We start from the raw sequence: 22731 nt of genomic DNA on the forward strand, positions 1-22731 counted from the left end.
TGGGAGTTGCTGGATATTCAGATGCTGGAGCAACATAGCTTCCTCCTATGCTCCATATGCTCCTGATGCCAAAAAGCACAATTGTAGGATTATGCTTTGGCAGAGAAGGTGGAGCGGAGCAAGCGTTTCAGTTTAGAAACTTGAAGAGTCTGAACTGCTTAATGAGTGTAGATTAACTAGGCAGAGGATGTTCTAAGACAAACATGCTTGGTTTTTTGTACCCCCTGATGTGGTGTGTTTGAGCTACATGATAGGTTAGGTGTGCTGTCCTTTATACTCTCCTGCTTCTTTCTATCCACCGCTGGCCATGATACTTCCTTTTACTATATCTTCCTTCAGATACTAGAACTATTACAGTGTACACTCTGGATACGGTTTCATCTCCCTTTGCTTTATGCATGTTTGGGGTATGTGATTACGTTGCAGTTATTTGTCTTCACCCTTTATAAGACAATAAGGGGAAAAAACAACTATTTTTAGGGCATGATTCATCTAACCTATGTCAAACATGCAGAACGAGTCCTCCTGTGCACAGGAAGTGCTCTGATCCCTTGCTGAGGGAGTGTAGACACCTTGCTTGGATGCCACTGGCTTTGCAAAATGTTCAACCAGCCTGAGGAAACTCCATCCTTTGGGGAGCCATCTTCTCAGTGCAAGATGTGCCAAGTCATTCTCTTTCCATGCTATGGAACAGATTCATTTTAAGAGGCCTCAGATCAGGGCATAAAAGGATGTGAGTGAAAATGACAATATAAAAAAATAAAAAGCTAAGGCACTGTTATCATGTGAAAAGTTCCTTGCCCCACATGGTGTGGGAAAGAGTAAAACAGCAATTAGACATAATTCTAGGTCATTAAATTGGTATGGCACCCATGCACAAAACTGTAGAAACCACTAAGAGAAAAAAAAAAACATCTATCACTTACGCAACATGACACAAGCCAGTTAATTAAGTGATTTTAAACAGTTTCTGGTGAAGTTGAGGCTTTTTGTTTGCTTTTTTGCTATGTTGAACTTTTCTGCTAACAGGCCTGACAGGAAAGCATTGCACATCTGTGGATGAAAAGTGGAAAGAATAAACGTAAACTTGAGCGGCTTTATATTTCACTACTACCTCTAGACCTCAGTTGAGATCAGGCTCCCTTGTATGGGGTGTAGAGAAGCTGTATTTAAGCTGCATCTAAAGGCGCTTTTTGTATTAACCCTGCAGCTCTGCTCTGAACGACCTGGGAAGGGGCTGGAATGCCCCAGGACTCTGCACCCAGCTTTCTGTCCAGAGTAAACCAAGGCTCGCATCCACAAAGCATGACTTCAGGTGTCAGGGTTTTCTCTGCAGCCTCCAGCACGCAGGAACAGACTCTGCCTTGCTCAGCAGGTGCCTGATTTGTTTGATTTAATTAAATGCTCAATTTGAGCCTCAGATAATCCACCCACCCCCAACCTAGAAGACAGGCAGAGAGATTTTTTTCCCCCACATACCCCTCTGAAGTTAGCAAATGTTAAGCAGTGGGTAGGACAGGGTTAGGTTGAGAAGCACAACATCTGGCGCTGCAGTGAGTGTGACAGCCCTTGCAAACCTGAGTAAAAGGGGTGATCTCCCACTTGCTGGCCTGTGGCAATAGGAGTTTTGGGGGCATAGGCCTTCTGCATGACTTCCTTGAGGAACCTGGTTCAAATACCAAAGCTGGTTAACTTTTAAGCCTAGGTTAGCTTGTACTGGTACACTGTTGTTTATTTTTATAGCTTGGGCTTTTGTTTCAGTCTTAGGCTCCTGAAACACCTTCAGAAGGGGAATGCAAGCTGCTGTTGAATTTGGCCAGAGCAAAGTCAGGCCTTGCAGTTGTCGTTATGTGCACAAGAAATGGTGTGACCTGTCCGTGTAGATTATGTAGCATATTTATTTGTAGCTTGGATGTGGTGGGATGGGAAAACCAACGCTTGTGTATGCTGTTAATTCATGAGGACATAAGTTGTTTTCCTATTTTCTTATACTAAAGTTGCTTGTAGGGAAAGGACTGTCATTTTGTGCTGTGCCTGTATATCTGACCTCCAGGATCCTGGCGTGTGACCAGAGCATGTAGACACCAAACAATATATAACAATAATATATGGCATTGGCATAAGTTATTCCGGCAAAACATAGCTAATGGAGACCCAAGTTTAGTGGCTAGATTTTCAACATTACACAGCAGCAAATAAGCTTGGGGAGTTTCAACTGTGGGTCAGACACAACCCCCACAGGAACCAGCTCTCAGGGAGGGAAACACATAGCTGTGTGATTTAATTTAAAAAAAAAAATCCCAACTTTTACAAAAGTGGGAACTTCGTTCATTCCATAAAGAAATCTAGCGTGTACTTGATAAAAGCACCCACTTCAGTCCCATAGATTTATCAAGAGAATTGCTAAAAGGGTCTTCCAGCTGTACAAGGAAAGAATTCACTTTCCAAAAGTCCTTAGCATCCAGCAACTACTGTAAGTTTGACCGAAAGCTGCTGAATATTATCAGTTTTGAAAATGCAGATACTTTCTATCCAAAATGTGAATGCTGGAATCTAACAGTAAGCTTGTTCTTTTGAAAATTAGGGCCCAAGAATCTGTGTGTGTTGCTATATATAAATAAATAATTTTTAATGGATTTTGAGTTACCCAGAGGTAAACAGAATCAGAAATTGCTGAGACATAAATATCACTGTAATGTAAATATATTCACCATTTAATCCTGATAAATACTGGATTATAGACTTCAGAACAGACTGACAATTATTGGAAATCATGTGGTCATCTCAAGTATACAGTATTTCAATTAAAATAAAACCATAAAATCCTTTTTCTTTTTTAAAAGTACCATCTAGCATATAATTTATTTGGATGAACTCTACAAATACACACATTATATCATGCTAGAAGAACTTGAGAACCACTTTTTTCTTGTTCCCAGGGTCTCTTGACTGTTGGTAAGACATTACAGTCATAATGATAGAATCGGTTTACAGTTGCAAATTCTGCCAAATATCTCACAAATTATATTTGGCAAACAACAGTGCCTCTATTTCACAAAGATAATGATCTGATGTTTTGTTTATGTGGCACCAAAGGAAAATACTGTTTTAGAGCTTGTGATAGAATTTCAAAAAGTTTGTGTGGTATTCTGAATTTCTGATAAACTTAATAGTTACCACTCCAATAAATACAGAGTAACACGGACTTTAAAAGTATCCTTCAAAAAACAAAAAAAATAGAAACTCTGTTCAGTTAAATAGGTTTTGTCCATTTTATTTCCTCAGTGTTTACCCAGGCCTACATAGCAGCTGGTGTGCATATGCATGCAATACTTTTTACATCTGATGGTGTTGAACATACAGATGAGTTGCCATAAAGGCTCACCTGTGCAGGATTTAGTGTTGTAGGAGTACTTCTAGGATGTAGTCTGAAACCAACAGCACACAAAGGGAAACACGCTACGTCAGACTTGAGCCACCTAGAAGCCTGCAGGCAGCAGGCAATTTGGAAAGGAAAACAGCATAACCTTGACAGTGCTATTCTTTGGATGTCTGAGGAGAAAAAGAAAGGAGCGGGTTTGAACTGAATCTGGGACTCTGCTCTGAGACAGGCTGTTTCCATTCCATATTCTGTGGTACAAACCTATCTGCTAAGGGCTAAACTTTACCAGGAAATCCACTGGGAATTTGTTTTGGCAATAGCATCGCACCAAGGGTAGAGCATAGCATAGCATAGCATAGCATAGCATAGCATAGCATACCATACCATACCATACCATACCATACCATACCATACCATACCATACCATACCAGTAGCGGATCCAGCTGCCCTGACATAGTTGGCACCCACTGCCAGACTGGCTCAGCTGGCATGTCCTAGGTCTCCCTGTCCCCTCCAATGCTGGCACAGCAGTGTTCCCAGGCAGGTTCAGTGTGGGAATCAGGTGCTATTTCTTGAGTATGGGAGATGGTATCTGCTTTGATTCTTTGTCTAGCTGGTCGGATAGGGTGGGCAGGGTGTGCTGTGGGACTGCTGCAGTGGTGGCAGAGGAGACACTACCCAAAAAGGAAGGGCAAGGTGGTGCAGATCACTGACCTCAGCAAAAGGGTTGTCCTGTCCCTGGGCAAGATGCCAGACCCGAGGCCTTCATCTTGGTGATGGCAGCAAACAAAAGCCCTGGCACCACTGGGACCATATCTGCCTTGACACTGACCACCTAGGGTGGTTTGGGGAACCTCCTCTGAAGTTTTCTGAAGGAGATGAGCACCAGTAGCAGTCCTTCTCCTTGTGTCACCTGCATCTTTTTGCAGCTTCTTTGGCTGGACTTTTGGGATGGAGGAACAGGGATACAGTAGGAAACCTGGCAATCACAGAATCATAGAATGGTTTGGGTTGGAAGTGACCTTAAAGATCATCTAGTTCCAACCCCCCTGCCATGGGCAGGGACACCTTCCACTAGACCAGGTTGCTCAAAGCCCCATCCAACCTGGCCTTGAACACTTCCAGGAAGGCGGCAGCCACAGCTTCTCTGGGCAACCTGTTCCAGTGCCTCACCACCCTCATATTGAAGAAATAACCATCCCAGGAGAAGCATATTTTGTGGGAAAGGACAGGGAATGTGGGGCCCTTGATTTAAGCTTGAGATGAGAACCAGCAACTGTTGTTGAGGTTAGACAGAGCTGTGGCAGTGGTCTTGGCATATTTCCACTGGTCTAGAGCTGGCTGGGGAGGGGATGAGGAGAGAAGGGCTTTGCAGGCTTCCAGCTGTGTACAGGCCTCTTCCTGTTCTCTGTCCTTTGATGTTTTCCACCAGACATATAAGAGCTGCTTGTACTGAGGCAGCAAAGCCCCCAAAAGTTTATCCAAGGCTGTCGTGGTGGTGAAAACTGGAATGCCCAGCAGCAGAGAGAACTGGAAAGAAAGGAGGCAACTGCACGCGGGGCTGCCCTGCCCCTTTTTCCCTCTTGGTGAGGCCTTGCCTCTTTAAGGGAAAAGAAGCTGGAAATGTGGGAAGGATGGGGTTCATGCAATCTTGAGATTGTGGAAGGGGTTAGTGGGGAAGAACAGAAAGATGGAGAGGGCTCTGATTTTACTGAAAGACTGGAAGGAGGTGACACTCAAACTCAGTTGAGGTTGCACCAGGTTGAGATTAAAAGGGACAGTAAAGTACAGAAATACCATGAGCAAGTTAAAGGGGAGGTAGCCCCTTCAACTGGCATGTGTGGCTCTTCTGACAGCCTTTATATCTGTCTGTCTTGTTACTACAGACTTGCTCATGCAAGCACAATGAGATCTTCTACAGGTTTATGGAAGTTTGCTAGCAAAATACTGGCTCCAAGGCCGTACCCTGGCTATGTTTGGGCATGAGAGACTGCAACTACTAAGCTGACCTTCATGCTGCCATCTAGTGTTTTCTTCATCCCAAAAAAGAAACTGAAGCTCCATAATGCTGTGTTCAGAACAAATGTAATTTATTCCTGCTGAAATACACTCTGGACAACACACAAGCTGAAGGAGAGGGAATGGGGAAGAGACATGCGAAGGACCCAGTGCTCAGGGTGAATGTTTAGGGAGACACCTTTTCTTAAAAAAAATTGTAACTATTTCATCCAGGAACAAAGAGAGACATCTCCATGGCAAGATAATTATTCAGAACCAGAATTTGCCCTCATTTGTTTTTCACTCTGTGAAAATAATATGGCTGTTTGCAAGGTGCCACAGTACACACCAAAGCAAGAATCCAAGCAGAACCTTGTCTTAACCAAGAGAGACCAGCACAAGAAGCTTGTCAGATTCTTCTTGTCTGTCCTTGCTATTCTCATAAAAAACGCATGGTATGTTTACTTCACAGCCATCAGATGCTGATTTTTCTTTCAAGTATACATGATGGCTAACAAGAAGTAACAAGTTATTGCTGGGGGCACAATGCAAAAGATTTGACTCTTAGCCCTTCAAAGCTTGATCCCTGGCTTTGAGGAGCTGTAACAGGATGCTTTTCCAACTGTTGCACATCCTGGATTCATGCTGGAACTGCAGAACTCTAACCCTAATAATAATAACAACTCAAGAGTTCATGGGCTGGATGATGCAATTACAACAGAGGGAGCGCATTCTTTTTCCCCAGGATTCTTTAAGGTATTTTGAGTCAAAGTCCAAAACAAACACAAAGCATCCAAAATCATTGTTCTCTTTTGGAGACCCTGACTTCTGAGCTCTGCTTCCTGACAACCTGAGCAGGAAATCTGCCAGGAAGGACTGCACAAGAGAAAAATGGCAAAAATCAGCTAATTTAAGAAAATGGAGACTGCCCAGAGGGAAAGGAAACTCATAATGAGCAGCCTTTAAAGGACCCCTGCTGGCATTGTATGAAATCAGGTATGAATTTAGTCATTTGCAGGAAAGTTTTCCCATTTATAATAAAATCTTGGTAGCAATAGAACAGACATGTGTTTGAACGTTATGTATACAAACTGACTGCATGTTCTCAGTGCAGTCATAACACGGCTTGTTTAGGTGAAGAGGAAAGAACAGAACCAAACTCTTCAGCAGAAAGGACCATGCACTTCTCTGCTTACAGATCACCTCTCAAGTCAAAACATGGAAGTTGTCTCCGGCCCTTAGGTCTTTCAGAGACCTTGTCCGCATAACAAAGTCCTCAGGTGCGTAATGGTAGAGTCCAAGTGTCTCATTCATACTATTCCTGTTTTTTCACCGAGAGAACAAATATATCCCAATCCCACCAGTCTACTACTGGATTAAGGCATCATCATTCTTCGTCTCCAGCCGTTGGTACCAGGCTGTAACATCCATGTAGGTACCAAAAACTTTATCCTAAACACACTGAACAAAAAAGCAGCCTCTCTTTATGCTTGAATTCAGACCCAATAGAGTTGTATGCTCTGAATATAGGGCTTTTATTTTCCAAAGCTCACGTTTAATGCTAATGGCTGTGGAAGGAAGTCACATTCTCTTTCAGTTCCTTGTTCTCCCTGCTTCCATCGAGTCACGATGACACTCAGCAAGGATAATTGAATGAAAAATTATATGCTTCAGCTCTTTTCCAAAGAGCTTGGGATTTCTGTGGATTAAAAAAAATCAAGAGACTCTTGTTTTACAGCTTTATCTCCAAAGAGCCCATCTGAGAATACCACAGGGCAGAGGCTTGAAAACCAAGAGCATGTATCTGTAAGCAGTTTATTCGGGATCTGCATCATCTGCTTGCTTACAGAGTGGCCACATGCTTCCTGGTGTGGGACACAGGGCCCACAGAGCAACGTCCGTACGGCTCCGAAAGCAACCTATTTCCTATTCAGCAGAGAGAGACTGCCGTTGGGGCTCTGGCATGGGGGTTCACCAAAATCTGACACCTTTCTGAGTGACCACTGCTTTTACTCCAGGGGGACGTGGGGGAGGGCTTTGTGGATAAGATATGGGCCAAAGCCACAGGAATCAGCACAAAGCTTGTGGAGGACGTGCCATGGTCTCTGCTCTCCAGTAATCTGCCAATCACTTTAAGTGGACCAATTTTTTTTAACTCTTTTTCTATAATTTTTTTACGACAGTTTTTGTGTAAATGTTGTGACAAAAAAATGTTTTATTTCTTAAGGAACAAATTTCCCCCCGCACCCACACAACTTCATTTCTCTCCCTCCTCTTCCAGTGATAGATTAAACATGTCAATGAGAAGCTTGCACAGCTCCAGCGTGGGTGGATTTTTTTTTTTTTTAGATTAAAAGTTACAAGTTCAGTTGTTCTCAGTTCTGCGGACAGAGATTTTGTCCTTCAGGCAAGCTAAATAAATAGGAAGGACATCAACTTTAGTCTTCTGTTTGTCTCATGATTCACTATAACATTTCCCTAGCACCAGGCATGGCTGCCTCCCGAATAAGCAGAGTTAAAACCTTCTTGTAGGTGTCTAAAACCTCTTGGGCAGAAGGCCTTTCAGCCGGGTCCTCCTTCTTACATGCTGCATGGATGTCAAACAAATGCAGTCGCACAATGTCACTTCCTTCAACGTGGCCCAAGAAAAAATTGGAGACATCCGGGATTTTCCAGATGTCTGTTTTCTCGTCATAGGGAGGCATGAGGTCATCCTCGAATGGCACCTCTTCTCCATACGGCCAACGCTGCTCAGGAGCTACAAACTCGCCCCGGAGCTCCCGATGACCACACTTCACCAGCCTGCCGGCACTCCTGTTCACAAGAGGCAAAGCGTCCAAATCATTCACCAGGATGTGAAAGTCACTTGTTAGGAGATACTGAGAGAGGACCTTGTCCAGGTCATTCGAGTCACACATCACTAAGGTGCCCAGAGGGCTGCTGTGCAGGTACCGAATGACACTCACATAGTCTATAGCAAGCATCAGCCTGCGATGCCAGGTGTTTATGCCCTTGTACTTGGGCATGTGGAGAGTTTCATTCAGGCCCCTCAGGGAGCCTAGAGGATGGTACTCAGTGAGGATTGTGAACTGCTGCTCACAGTAGCCAAGCAGACGGACAACGTGCTTGCTTTGAAGTGCTTTCAGCATCTTCAGTCCATGGAGAAAGTCCTCCTTCAGCTCGGAGTTGGTGAGCTGTGAAAGGACCACTTTGTTTTCCTTCCACTCAGAAAGGAAGACCTGAGAACACACAAGAGACACGTAAGACACATGGAGAGCCTTCTTCCACCAACCGCTACCAGCTGCCGCTGACCTCTGAGTGACTGCTTAATCACAACGGCAAATTGCAGTCACCAGGCACAGTCAAGCCTTTAGGTAGGGCCATGTACCTGTCACAGCAAGCCCTCACCGATGGCATAATTACATCATGATTTCCTAAGTTTTCTTTGCAATGAACAATGCAGATGAATTAAACTATTTCATATCACCCAACCAGCCAGTCTTACTCTGCCACGACTGTACCATGCTCCACAAGCGCTTCACCGATCTCTGTGATTTCGCTTGTGTAGCTGATGTCACTCGGTGTCAGGGAGGCGGCCCAGGGCTCCGGTTGCGCTCTCCTACCAGTTCTGTGCACTTATCAGTAGCCGTATGTCCCTGGATGTCTACAGTAATTAGCTGCTGCAAGGATAATTATAACAGCAGTATGGGCATTAATTAGCCAGCAAACAGTGAAAGCTCTTTATCCACCGGAGAGAAGAAAGGGAAACCAAACTCACCTTTTTCACAGCGCCTTCACCAACACACTTGAGTTTCCTGACTTCCCTATTTATGGCTTCGCAGGAGAGCCACGGGGAACAATTCTTCACCGCTCCCAGTTTGAAGTACCCAAAAGGGCAGAGGCCAGGGTCCGTTTCGGCACGTCCCGAAGAGACGTAAAACTTGTTGAGGTACAGGTAGAGAAGGGCATTAAGGATCAGGACGGCTGCAAGCAGTAACCCCAAGGAGAGGGATGACACCTCCCTGGGAGGAAACTCCCTCCTAACGAAGTGTGGTTTCTTCTCCATGGCCGTGCCTTCTGCATTCTCCGTGACTGAGGGAGGCTAAGCAGGACCCTCTTCCCAGCCCGGGGATGAACGTCTGTGGGGCTTTTTCATCGCAGGCTCCACAGCTGCCTCGCAGCCACGGCAGCCTACGAGAAGGGCCACGCACGGTGGCGGTGCGTGCTCACAGCGGCCTCAGCCGCGACGCCCGCCTCGCCCTTCATCCTCCCGGTGCTCTGAACAGGAGGGCCCGGGCTGCCGGCCGCCCCGGGTCGCGCCGCTTGACCCCGGAAAACGCCGCAGCCGCGGGCCGGGGGGGAAAGACCGGCCGCGCTTCCCGGCCGCGCAGGGCGGTGGCGGCGGCGGCGGCGCCGCCCCGGGGCGGAGCGCAGCGACATGGCGGCGGCCGCGGGGCTGGTGGCGGCGGCGGCGGCGGCGCTGGGCGCCCTGCTGATGGCGCCCGGCCTCACGCAGCCGCACGGGCAGGGCCCGCCGGAGGGCAGCGGGCCCGGGCCCGGGCCCCGCGGGGGGGCGGCGGCAGCGCGGCGCCCCCCGGGGCGGATGGACCAGGCCCTGCTGCTTGTCCGCAACGAGCTGCCCGCGCAGGGCTTCCGCCTCGCCGCCCTCTCCGGCTCCTGCCACCAGGTGAGCGGAGGGAGCCGCGGAGGGTTGCGCCGTGTGCGTGTGGGGCGGGCACCCCCTGGCCTCCGCTTTTGACAGCCCTGCCCCGGCCCTCGGCCGGGCTGCTTGGCTTTTCTGTCGTCTCCCCGTGGCTTCGTTGGGTTGCTCCGCCTCGGTTGTACCTTCGAGCGGCACGCCGGGAGGCCCTGCAGTGGGAGCCGCTCCAGCGTCTGGGCACCTTCCCAGTCTGTGCCGCTGGGCGAAGCAGGACCCCTTTTCACTCTCCTTTGGCACTAACGAGCTCCCTTCACCCTCTTCTTCCACAGTGCTTGTATCAGTTCCTGGCGTTTGTCCCGCCAAGCAACGGGAGCCTGAGGAGTCCGGGCACGGCGGCGGTAATGGTCGATACCCAGCATCCGCTCACCCTGCTGCTCAACAGCTCTGTGGGTGACAGAGAGCTCTGCAAGTACGTGGCCCAGCCCCAGGGAACACCTGGATAGCTCTGTCCTACATTTTTTTCTTTCTTGAAGTCGTGCACCTGTTCATTGCCCGCTCATTGCCTCCTTTTTCCTGACTGTTTAGACCTAGAGTTCAGTCTTCCCCCCACTGCTGTAACTGTGGCGTACATTGTAATTGTGCTGGAAGGATCTAGGCGCAAGCAGGAGCTGAAGTGGTATGCAATGAGCCAGCATGGGCAAGCACCTGGTATCTCTTGCAGAGAGTATGTAGTCCAAGAAGACAAGTGATGTAGTAGGCAGCGCACGTGTGGTAAAGCATCTGTGTTGGTTTAGGGGAGGGTAATGCTTGGCAAAGGCAGAGCCAGGCAGCTCCTTGCTCGATCACGCTGTTAGACCAAGGTTTCAGCTTGCTTTTCCTACAGGCATTCAGGCTTACAGCCCACCAAATGCTGCTGCGGTATCTGCACATAGTGGGGATGGATGGCTCAGCAAGTTTCATTTCCTTTATCCTTTGCAGGATTCAGTATCATTTTGGAGAGTTTGGCAATTATTCCCTTGTGGTAAAGACCCCAAGTACAAGCACCAAAACTGTTTCTTGTGACCTAGTCATCAATGAAGGCCCTATCAACAGCTACCTCCGTATGTAATGCTCTGTTTTCCCCTCTCATTCTACCACGTGCATGTCTCCCAGCAGAACCAAATTCCTAAAAAGTCTGTGCAGCCACTCGTGCTGTGCTGAAGATGTGTCATGGGCTTGCTCCTCTTCTCTGTCAGCATCTTACGTCCTTATGTTTTATACATCTATCTTGAGGCCCTGACCAGGATCAGGCCTCTTCACATGCTATACTGCATGACCACAACCTTTTTGCAGCAGGGATTAGCCCAGAAAAATCTGTGGATGTGTGTCCAGAGGGAGATATTTTCATAGTTGGTTCCTGCTTCCCTGCATGTTTATGTATGTACACAGAATCCTTCCTCTTCTTCCCTCTGTCTTGCTTCTCTCACAAAATGGGATACAATTCATATAGTGTTCATATTTTTTTTTGTTGCACGTTTCGTTTTAAACGTCACATCTTGCTTTTTTGTTCATCTCTTTTTTTTCCAGGGCTGTTTCAAACTCTCATCTACGTCTCTTCCATTCTTTTCCTTTAAGTTAGGTTGTTCTTCAGTCCCTCCACTTTTCCAGCTGTAAAGAAAAATTCTCCATGCTCACAAACTTGGTGTATTACCCCCTACCCTGTCATCTTCATGTTGAGGCTGTTTCTAAATCTCTAGTTTCTTCTTCAGAACATATAGCACATTGACTCTTTTCTCACCATTGCCTTGTGATGCAGTGCAGTTTTATTTTGCCTTTTTTATACTGAGATGTGCAGTCACTGAGCTGCACTTTTAAACTGGCCAGCTTTTGTTTTGGGGTTTTGTTGTGTTTTGGTTTTTTTTCCCTGGGACTTGGGCTGGGGATATGTATTGCATAGAGAAGGTGGTGTGGTGATTGGTGAGTTGGGTTTTTTGTCATGTTTGTGTCTTGCCTGGCCAAGCCCAGCTGCTGAATGGTTTTGTTAGGTCATTTATAGAGTCGTGTTCTTCTCTCTTTCACATAGCTATTCTCTTTGCTTTCCTGGTTTACATGGGGATCCTTGCTATCCTGATTGTTGGGCGCCTTTTTATGAAGTAAGTGAACAGTCTTGTAATACCTCCTCACACGTGAAGTGGGCCCGCCAGTTTCAAAACACACATGTGAATAATGCTTCAGAGTCCCACCATAGCCCTGCTTGCAGATCAGATCCTGTTATCAGGTTGCCATGTACACGTAAGGCTGTGGTAGCTGTCCAAATGATAATAAATAGAGTGCTACGATTTCCCTTGAGGAATATCTTGCAGCCTTGTTAGCTTATGTGTAGAGCGGTTACTGCAGAGCAGCTGACGTCCACTGTAAGCTCGCGCACACCCTGCCTCAGCCTCCCGTGACTTGTTCCTGGGTCTAGCCCTGAATCCACAATACAAGTCAGTGGGACTGAAGCATGTGTAGCATATGCAGCCTTCCATCCTGGGTACTGAATGACGTGAGCCATCCCTGCCTGTAAACAACCCGAGAATAAAGCCCCGAACCTGAGCTTGTGGCAGTGTAATTACATAGCTGGACTTAACTGAGGTCCCAGGTACTGGCTGAATCTCAGCGTTACATATGTGAGCTGGGAAAACAGAAATGGGGACTGTCCCAACTTTTGATTTATGCTGCTAAATAGTTGATATTAAGATGAAATTGGCTATAAAATACTTCTTGTTTTGTTTTGTGTTTTAAACTGTTACTAATTTTCAGAATTGATCCAGTCAGAAACTGGGTTTACAAGAAACTGAACCGCAGAGAAACTGATCGTCCAATTAATTCTGTGAGTGACCACAGTATCTTTAATTTACATTCCACAGTGTTTTCACCTCTGAGGAACACACACTATCCAGATATCTAGGGACTTGTTTATGGCTAATCATCTTCGCCCTGTGCATGTTGCTCTTGGCAAATCTTTTACTGATGCCAGACAGGCAATTCTGTATCAATGGGGAGTGCTAGCCTGGTTTTCCATGCAAGTTTAGTGGATTGATTCCCAGTAGAGCTCTTGCAAGTCTTCCACATACAATTTTGTGCCTTCTTTAGTTCCCTTGAAGCAAACATTTTGGTGAAAACACTGTCTCCTTCTGACATAGACAATGTAAAGGAAGGGAAGAAATGCCATCTTTCATGTCTGCTTCCAGTACAGCAGGAATTTTAGCAGGACTTAAGTCAAGACCTCTCTGGCAGCCCTAGAGCTGGCATTTCTGGGTGAGCCGTGTTTTGTACTAGAATATAGATAGATCATCACAGTCTGGGCTCTACATCTAGGAGGTCCAAACCTGTCTAGAATCAAAAGACTTGGAAGCAGAGCTCTGCAGCAATTCTTGTAGTTGTTCATCTCCATAGCTGCATTACAGCAATGTCTGCTTCTTTATGCTGTCACTGGGGCTGATCAGAGTGATTTAGGGAACTCGATTGGAAATTAGCCACTCCTGTGTTTAAAAGGATTCATTTTCTGCTAGTTTAGCTCTCTAAACAGCCTCTCTGTGGTGTCAGACAAGCACCAACAGGATGGGATGGATCCTGTTTGAGAGTCTGGATCTGCTCAGCTCTGTTGTAAAGCAGCACTCACAGTGATGGCAAGTCTATGGCTGATTTGGACTGGACCCAACTCTCATGAGTCTCAAACACAGGCTCTTTTCACTGCGTTTGTTGTTTCCACCCTGGTCAGAGGTGGAGGGTGGAGCATCTGCAGATATTACTGCAGTATGGTGGAGCCATGAAGGGGTTAGAAGTAGCAAGTGGGGAAACAAAAGGAAGAGGAAGATGGGGAGAACAAAGACAAACACAGTATGTGAAAGTATGCGGTTTGCTGACTTCTGTTCCCTAGGCAGCTGATGCAGCTGCTGATATGCCCTTCATGTGTCTGGTTTGTTCCCGAAGGAGCTCGGGTCCCCGAACACAACAGACTCCGTTAGCAGTGATCCCACCCCGCGATTGTGGAGCACAGCCTCTCGGCAGCGGCTGCGTTCCCTGGACACATTCCGAGGGTGAGTGTAAGACCTTGCTCAACAGCAGCTCTTCCAAGGGGAATGAGATTTTTCCAATGGTGGTTTGACAGTGTATGGAAATATATAGCAGATGGATGGTTCAAGGGGGTCTGTTTTACTTGGAAGATAATCAAGGTTTTAATTCTTGGATTTTCCAAAACACTTTGCAGTTGATCTAGTTTGAGGAAACATTAAAGTTGTGGCAGAGGGTGGAAAAGAACAACATATGTTCAGTGCGAAAATGTTATGTGAAGGAGCTTACTTTGGTTCACCACCACCCATGATCTTTGAAACGCTGCTTCCTGGTTGGCAAAGCTGGGAACCTTGTATATAATCATGCTTTAAAAATAAAATAAACCATATCTCACAGTTAGAAATGTTTTAATGGGGTAAACATTAACTATGTGTTCATATATATGTATTTCATTGACATGTGATACTTGTGTGTGTGTTTGTTGTCTTTTTAGGCTCTCTCTTATAATTATGGTGTTTGTTAACTATGGAGGAGGAAAATACTGGTTCTTCAAGCATGAGAGTTGGAATGGTAAAGTACAATTGAAACAGTTTATCTGGGTTTTAACTGCAGCAGTATCTAGATATGGTTAGCTCTGCAGCTGCTGCAGCGAGCTGTTGCTCAGCTGAAGGCTGGGACGCTGTGCCGGTTTGCCTCAGTAGGGTTTCTGGCCTGTCAGGTTAACGGGCAAAGCAGTCTATAGTCCCGCTCGTCACAGGGACGGGATGGTTTCTGATCACAGTCTGTGTGATCTTTTCATTTTTGACACCAGTTCGTATCTTTAACTTTTTTGTGTTGCATAATGACAACAGTCAACTGATGGTGCTCGATGCTGTACAAACATAATGCCTTAATTGGCAACCTGATGGGGAAGGGGTCGGGCATCGTGCTGCCCTAGTAGAGAATAGCAAGGATCCCATCCCTGAAATCTTTTCCAAGACATGGCAATCAGTTCTGACCCTGTTTTTGAAGAATGGTAAAAGCAGTGAAGCAAGATGATTAGCTCTTTGTAAGTTTTGTTTATAACATCTTTTAGATTTTGGGGCATCAAATAATTGCAAGCAGCCTGCAATTCCTCTGGAAACTCAACAATAATGTTGTTAAAATTTAGGGAGGGTTCGAGGTAAATAATGTGTTCCTTTGTATTTCTCTGTAGGATTAACAGTGGCAGATCTGGTGTTTCCATGGTAAGTCTTCCCGAAGAATAGTTCTTGTGTCAAGTGATTCTTTATGTTAAGCGAGGAGAACATTGTGTGCACCTTGCCTCCATGTGGAAATGTATCTGGAGGGGTGAATTTGTGTTAAACAGTGGATAGGAGTCTGCCCCTCTAGATAACAGCATCATCCTTATGAACCAGTAGAAGAGCTAAGTGCTTTTGGCTGCCCAGCATCCTCCTTGCTCCCCGCACAGAATGTCAGTGGGAGGCCCAGGGCTACGCTGGCAGTGGAAGTGCAGTATCCATGAGGAGCTCATTGCCATGCTACTGTGTTGAAGGCACTTAATCTGGCAAGATTCAAAGCTGGACCGATGTGTGTCCAGAGGTAAAATAGCCAAGGGAATTTTGGATTAAGTTAGTCTCTCTATAACCAGAGAGCAGTCTTGTGGGAAAGCAATTATCCCATCTGCCCCTAGCATGCTTCTCTAAAATACACACCGGTTGTGGTTACTCTTGGAGATGGGAGCTGGACTTGGGACTGTGAACCTAATGTAGAGGGGAGGAGCAGGTCAGTTCTGAGTTTGAATCATAGATTTGCAGCTTGTGTTTTACTGCTCTGAAGAAGCTAATTTAATTTTGGGTAATGGAATTTTTTGGTGGCGTATGTATTGCTGCAGAAAGACCAATGCAATTACCTCCCTGAACTTTATTGCCTCAACTGACCACTGAAAGAGGTGGAAAGGTCCCAATGTGCAAGCTCAGTTGTCTGGGAATTCCTAGCAGTCAGAGGAAATGGTTTTCTAATTTCACTCAATGCATGCATTTCTGTTGGGGCAATGCAGGCTACTCTGTTAGCTTTAGTGTTTGCTGTCACGCACATGTGTGATGAGACATCATCCAGCTCCATTTCCCATCCGCTCTCTTCTCCAGGTTTGTGTTCATCATGGGGACATCAATATCGTTGTCACTGAGCTCCATGCTGAGGTGGGGAAGTTCCAAGCGGAAGGTGCTTGGGAAAATCCTCTGGAGGAGTTTTCTGCTAATACTGCTGGGAATCATAGTTGTGAATCCCAATTACTGCCTTGGACCGTGTGAGTGGAACTTGCTCTCTTCCTTGCATTTCTGCAGCTGTTGTTCTTGCCTCCTTGGCGGGGCTGTTGAGAAAACAGTGTCAGCCTTGCTGTACTGACCAACTGCATGGGGGCAGTTTGATGGTATCCTCCCTGTAGAATGCAGTTCAGTTCTGCACTGACGCAGTTCTCTCTGTTTGACCTCTGTGCCGACCACTGTTTATCATCTTAGTGGTGACATGCCCAGGGTTGTGATTTACAGAAAGTGGGGTGGCAGAGTGGTGGTGTCCCTTGTACCTGCAGGTACGGTGGGTCTCAGCTCTCCCTGGAGAAGGGCAGATTTCGCATTTATTAAAGAGCCCATGTCTGCTCCTGTTCCACATTGCTTGCATGTTTTCCAGTGTCCTGGGATAATCTGCGTATTCCTGGGGTGCTCCAGAGGCTGGGATTCACATACCTGGTAGTTGCTGCTCTAGAACTTCTGTTTACAAGAGCTGGGGCTGAGAGCAGGGCCTTGGTAAGTTACGTGGGGAGATGACAAGTGATACAGGAGTACGGTTTGGGAGCTTTTGCTCTTCTTTGGGCACAAAGAACACATGAGAAATGATGAGAAAACATGTGCCATCTTACCTGATGTGTAGTGCAGCGTGACCTGGCAAAAATTTCAGGGAACATGCACCCTTCAGTGTCCCAGTCTGCATTTTATCACATCTAGTTTTGCTGTATTTGAGGATTTCATTGATCCATTCAGATGGTACTTAGAAGCAGGCATTCCCAGGCACTTTTGATGACTTTCCACCGCCAAAGGACGCCAGGGACAGGCATCTCTATGCTGAGTCCCGTGGCCCGTGTTTTGTCCAGTTAATTTTGGCAGTGTGTTTTCACAGCAGGGGAAAGTAATACTGCTTTTTGGCCCTTCTGGAGTCTGTTTGCCCAAAAGGCTTTTGTTCTACTCATGAATCAAAATTCCTTTTGACATTTTCCAAGCTAAAAAACATTGTGGCCTTTTGTTTTGGTTTGTTTCTCCCCCTCCCCCAAGTAATTAAGTGTCTGGAAATCATTTGTGAAGATGAAAGGTCCATTGGTAGAACCCAGTTTTGTAATGACAACAGCTCCCTCTTGTATCTGGGGGACTGTCTGCCAGGAAGTACAGGATGTCCCCAAGGGCATGGTTTTTACTTGCCAAGCTAATACCCCGCTCCCTCCATCTCACACAGGAGACGCCCTGTCCTGCTCTGCAGGATATTCTCCCCTACTGGCCACAGTGGATTTTCATTCTGATGTTAGAAGTGATTTGGCTCTGCCTGACCTTTTTGTTACCAGTGCCAGGTTGTCCCAGGTAAGACTCTGCACTCAGACTACTTTCTATAGGGCATCAGATTGTTTTTCTTCTACTGAGTAGAAAATATGTTTTATTAGCCATAGGGAAAGAACGAAGAGGACAGCTTTTAAGCCAGCAGGGTTAAGGGAGGCATTCATCATGTGAAAAAACTTTCTTTACTTTGGTACTAAAGTACTAGGTGTCATAAAGGTGACATCGTTGTTCCTTTCTATATAAAGAAGAGGATTAAAATCTCCCCGAGGTCTGTGTACAGCAGTATCTGATCATCTCAATGTCATCCCTGTCTCTATCTTTGCCCCTTTAAAGGGTCAGCACCTGCAGAGCAGGTGGAGCAGCTGGTTGGGTAGCCAGGCCTGAACTGAAGCATTGCTTTAGGCTCCTGTTAGTGCCTGTCCCCTCACAACCCAGCTGCTCATGGCACTGGGATGATCAAAACAGGGTGGCCACCAGCCAACTGTCATGCAGGACCTGTGTTTCACTGTGTGCTTCTGGCCAGGGAAAACATCGGGCATTTAGTGTGCTGGCCAGTGGACCAGCTACTATTCAGGTGCAGCGTACCAACACTTTGTGCCATAACCTGTTTACTTCTGTCCTAGGGGCTATCTCGGTCCTGGGGGCATTGGAGACTTTGGAAACTATCCCAACTGCACTGGAGGAGCGGCTGGTTACATTGATCGTTTGCTTCTTGGAGAAAAGCATATATATCAGCATCCCTCTTCGAGTGTAAGTAGCTTTTGGTTTGCAGTATGAAGCTGCAGGCAAGCACTGAACATAGCTGTCAGGAAGGGCTGGGGAATGATACGTGCAGGGGGATGGAAGAGAAAGGAGACTGGTTGCTCAGATGCCCTGTAACAACTGTTTTCTCCCTAAGGTGATTTACCAGACAACGATGCCATATGATCCTGAAGGGATCCTGGGGACCATAAATACCATTTTTATGGCATTTCTGGGACTGCAGGTACCTTTTTTCTTTCTGGCTGTGTGCTATAATAGGAAGATTTGAAGGAATCTTGGAAGCAGGGAGGCAACTTGGTTTCTTTATTCAAGGCTGAGACTGGTTCTAACAAAACCTTTTCCAGAGCAATGCTATCAGGCTGACTTAGCCTGAGATGAGTGTCAGAGAAGTGGAATCTAACCTGGCAGTAGCTTGCATTAGATAAACTAAGACTTTTTTGCAGTTTTTGTAAGGGATGGACACAAGAATCTTGCAAAATCTCCACCCAGAAACCTCCTTCGCTTGTTTTAAGGTTGGGCTTATGTTGGGAGTAAGCTGGCTCTGCATATTGGAAAATAGGGCCAAGAGATGCATAGACTTCACAGCTTCATTTTAAACATACGGTTTTAAAGGTCACAGCTGTACATGTTCTCCGTTGCCAATTTTCCGCTTGACATGCAGTGTTAGCCGTCTTGCATAGGTGCTGTGGGCGTGCTCACCTTCCCAGGCACGAGGGAGGCAGGGGTTCACATCACTGTTACTAACATCAAAAGCTCACAGCTCATGTGTTTAAAACAGGGTATTGTGACACTTTTGAGTGCAGTTCTAGGTAGTCACTGCTGGCTTTTGTGTCTATGCAACAGTTGTAACCAAACTGAAACTCCTGTCCTGGGAAAGGAATGTTACTGCATGTAGCACTGGGTAAAAACTGACAGGGAATCTCAGCGGGACAGAGCTGGGAACAGAAGCGTGGCTCTGAGGAATGAGTGAGTCATCAGGACATGTTGGTTAGTGGTGCGTGGAAAGGAGCGTGTGCTCCGAGCAGGCCAGGGTGTGACGTGGCGCTGTGGAGAAGCTGTTGGGGCTGGCTGGGGAGTCGATGTGGTGGTGTTCCTTTATGCAGTCCTTGCTGAGGGAGATGGATCTCCAGTCACATGGTGTTAACACAGCTGCTTATCCCCTTCCTCAGTGGTAAAGTAGTGAGGAAGGGAGCAAAGGTGCACCTCTGCTGCTGAGTGGGTTGCGTTTAAGTATTTTCGCCATCTGTGTCCATTCTTTGCAGAGTTCCCATTCTGAGCCTTTCAGCCACTCGGTTTATATAAATCCTATTCGTGTTCTCTGTCTTAGCACAGGTAGCTGGTGACAAATATATCTGGCTCTTGAAATGTAGTTACATTTACAGGCATTAATTCATTTTTTGTATTCTTTTTACATTAGGCAGGAAAAATAATCTTGTTCTACAGAGACCAGCACAAACAAATCATGAGTCGGTTCGTCATATGGAGCATAGTAATGGTAAGGCAGATAGTTATGTAGCTCCGTAATGGACGTGTATTTTTAAGCAACGCAAACTTAGTATTTCTGAAACATGTTGCACTGGTTATATAAACTTTAGCAACTTTCTATTTCAGGGAATTATTTCTGCTATTTTGACAAAATGTTCTAAAGAAGAAGGGTTTATTCCCATAAACAAGAACTTATGGTAAGCAACAAGATACAACTTTTAGCATGATTTTGTGAAAGTACTATTTTACCTTGGAGAATTGTTTTACCTTTCTTATATTGAGATGTCTGTGTCACAGTTCTCTAAATAATCTTTCTACTGAAAATGTGTGTAGGTCAATATCCTATGTGACAACCATGAGCTGCTTTGCCTTCATCCTCTTATTGCTCATATATTACCTTGTGGATGTCAAGAGACTGTGGTCAGGTGCTCCATTTTTCTACCCAGGTCAGTAAAATCATGGCAGAAAACATATTCCTTTCAATTCTTTCTGCACTGGTACTATCCTTTTATGTTTTCTATGCTTCCCTTGTCTTTAAAAGAGTTGGAATTTAGAATGAAGTAACCTGAAGGATGCCAAAATGATTTACTTGAGCTGAATCTTTTCACAGAACTGGGACACTTGAGTCCAGATATTTAGGAGAGAAGGACTGTCACATTTTTAAATGAGGGCTGGGAGCTGCTATTGCCCAATGACTGTTCTCAGTTTGGTCTGGAGTTAAGGTCCCAGGGAACAGCTGCCTAGTACCAAGCAAAACACCACGGCTGGCTTGTAGTTGGTTTTGGAGAGGACTGCTGAGACTTGGGTAACCTAATGGGAAACTCAAAGGCCTGTCAACAGAGTCATACCACTTCTGAAGACATGGAAGATGAAATCCTCTGGGCAGCTGTGTAGGTTCTATGTCTGTGTTTTTAGATAAGCCTGTCTCCCAAAGCATCCCACTGTGGTTTTAACCACACTGGGCTCTTGAAAAACATCTGAGTGCAGAATGCAAACCCACAGCAGAGGGAACCTTTCAGTAGCTTTGGTGTCTGGACAGGAAGATGGGGAGGGCGACAGTGTGGTATCATATCTCCTACCAGAAATCCCAGAGCTTTGAAGGGCAGTCAGCATTTGTTTGCAAAGGCAATAGGTCTGACCAAATAGGTTGGCACTTGGCCACCCTGAAGACAATAACTGTGATTATTCTCCTTGTCAGTAAAATTGCAGGATGCCAGTTTGGTTGTATTTTCAATTTAGCGTATAGGTCATCTATATTTCTTTTCAATAAACGTTTTGCGGGAGAAAACCCATCAGATTATTTGAAAACACGTGTAGCGTGTCTGAGGCAAGTAACATTAGCTGTTGTGATTAGCTGTTGTTGTCTCGGTGCTACTCTCTTTGGTAAGCCTGGCATGCCTCTGCCTGCTTACTCCAAAGCAAGCTCATATCTGTTCTTTCAGATGGTATGACCTGTGCTTACTTTCAGGAATGAACTCAATCCTGGTCTACATTGGACATGAAGTGTTTGAGAACTATTTCCCTTTCAAGTGGAAGATGCAAGACAGTCAATCCCATGCAGAGCATCTGACTCAAAACCTCACTGCGACAACTCTTTGGGTCATAATATCTTACTTACTTTACAGGAGAAGGATATTCTTGAAAATCTGATAGAGGTGGTCAAGGCGTAGCGGGCCTAGATTCTGATGGGACAAGTGCATAAGGTGGATTAGCCTGCAATAGAAATACTGCCACTCATGCTAGGCTGTATTACTAAAAAGGGATACTAGTTCAAGTTTACAGTGCCATGGAAGTTGACATCAAGACTTTTATGTGACTTAAGGGACAGTATTTTCCTATTTAGCAAATACTTACTAGTCTTCTGCAGTTGCTCCTTCTGTTTTCTGTATTTTGTAAATATTTTACTGATCTCCCTCCTTCATATAGAGAAACTGAAGATATTGCAACAGTTGGGCAGTCAAAGACAGCCTGATGGTGCTTACAAAAGGAACTGTAAGGGATCTGGGTGGTGACTGCGAGGGGTTATCAAGACAGGACTGTGGTAACAGCCGTTGCACCTGCCAAGGCACCCCCTAACTCACGTAGTCTGGGGTCTGTACATACCCCTGGCACCTGCCGCATGCCTGCACCACGCTGGCTACTGGCACACACTTAACTCGGCCATCTTCTCGACTTGGGAACGCTGGCAGCATCCTCAGCCCTGCACTTGGGTTGGCAGTGCTGTGGCTGAGAAAGCTCAGGGTCACCTCTGTGCTACAGTGTGCTGCGGAACGTGGTGACTCAACTGATCGTTCTTCATTGTGTTCTTCCAATTTGGTCTCAGATCAAAACCTTAGGTTTAGGACCCTGCTGAAGCCTGCTGCCAAAGATCTCTTCCATTGGCTTATTAATCAGCACACTGCTGCTACAGGTTTAGCAGCCCGTTTGTGCATGTTCTGGGCCTTTGTGTTACGTACCTCTAGCATGGATGAGGTCTGAGTTTCACGTGCTACACTCTAAGAGTGCAGACTTTGTATAATCACTTGGATATTACCAAAGTTGGATCAAAGCAATCCTCTTTATAAATGGATTTACGTAAGGGCCCTGAATCTGAAAACCAGCAATAGAGGTAGAATTCAGCCAAAAAGGAAGAGATAGCAGACCAATTCAATGTAAGACAATAGTTTTTGGAAACTCAGGAAATTCACTCATGCTGTGATTTCCAAACTAGTGCTAATAAAAAGCCTGAAAGACCCTGCTATGTTTTCTGTGTATGTATAAAGACAGAAAGAACCAAGACGCACACCTTAGTATAATGGTCTAGAAAAAAAACCCAAAACAAATAGGA

At 45.9% G+C, this 22731-nt stretch overlaps 2 protein-coding genes across 2 annotated transcripts; one reads left to right on the forward strand and one right to left on the reverse strand.

Moving 5' to 3' along the window:
• Positions 1 to 5449: 5449 nt before the first annotated feature.
• On the reverse strand, positions 5450 to 9759 carry POMK (protein O-mannose kinase). Its single transcript, XM_074866941.1, has 2 exons — positions 9160 to 9759; positions 5450 to 8620 (listed from the first exon to the last, which is right to left on the reverse strand). Exons 1-2 carry the CDS (start codon positions 9445 to 9447, stop codon positions 7847 to 7849), a joined length of 1062 nt encoding a protein of 353 aa, XP_074723042.1. The 5' UTR covers positions 9448 to 9759; the 3' UTR covers positions 5450 to 7846.
• Positions 9760 to 9952: 193 nt separating this feature from the next.
• HGSNAT (heparan-alpha-glucosaminide N-acetyltransferase) lies at positions 9953 to 22640 on the forward strand. The gene is made up of 17 exons (XM_074866940.1): positions 9953 to 10068; positions 10371 to 10510; positions 11020 to 11141; positions 12104 to 12173; positions 12823 to 12892; positions 13996 to 14102; positions 14570 to 14646; positions 15272 to 15302; positions 16203 to 16363; positions 16744 to 16859; positions 17560 to 17681; positions 18281 to 18407; positions 18556 to 18642; positions 19837 to 19914; positions 20031 to 20101; positions 20238 to 20350; positions 21373 to 22640. Exons 1-17 carry the CDS (start codon positions 9985 to 9987, stop codon positions 21552 to 21554), a joined length of 1758 nt encoding a protein of 585 aa, XP_074723041.1. The 5' UTR covers positions 9953 to 9984; the 3' UTR covers positions 21555 to 22640.
• The last annotated feature ends 91 nt before the right edge of the window (positions 22641 to 22731 follow it).

This window comes from Strix uralensis, chromosome 4 (genome assembly GCF_047716275.1).
Source record: "Strix uralensis isolate ZFMK-TIS-50842 chromosome 4, bStrUra1, whole genome shotgun sequence".
Taxonomy (NCBI): domain Eukaryota; kingdom Metazoa; phylum Chordata; class Aves; order Strigiformes; family Strigidae; genus Strix; species Strix uralensis.

Excerpts from the sequence above, each read along its gene's own strand:
- HGSNAT (XM_074866940.1), top strand. The coding sequence starts at position 9,985 with ATGGACCAGGCCCTGCTGCTTGTCCGCAACGAGCTGCCCGCGCAGGGC. Across the intron at positions 10,511-11,019 it reads GGTGACAGAGAGCTCTGCAA|GATTCAGTATCATTTTGGAG; the intron begins GTACGTGGCCCA and ends TATCCTTTGCAG. Across the intron at positions 15,303-16,202 it reads GCAGATCTGGTGTTTCCATG|GTTTGTGTTCATCATGGGGA; the intron begins GTAAGTCTTCCC and ends TCTCTTCTCCAG.
- POMK (XM_074866941.1), bottom strand. The coding sequence starts at position 9,447 with ATGGAGAAGAAACCACACTTCGTTAGGAGGGAGTTTCCTCCCAGGGAG. Across the intron at positions 8,621-9,159 it reads GTGAAGGCGCTGTGAAAAAG|GTCTTCCTTTCTGAGTGGAA; the intron begins GTGAGTTTGGTT and ends GTGTGTTCTCAG.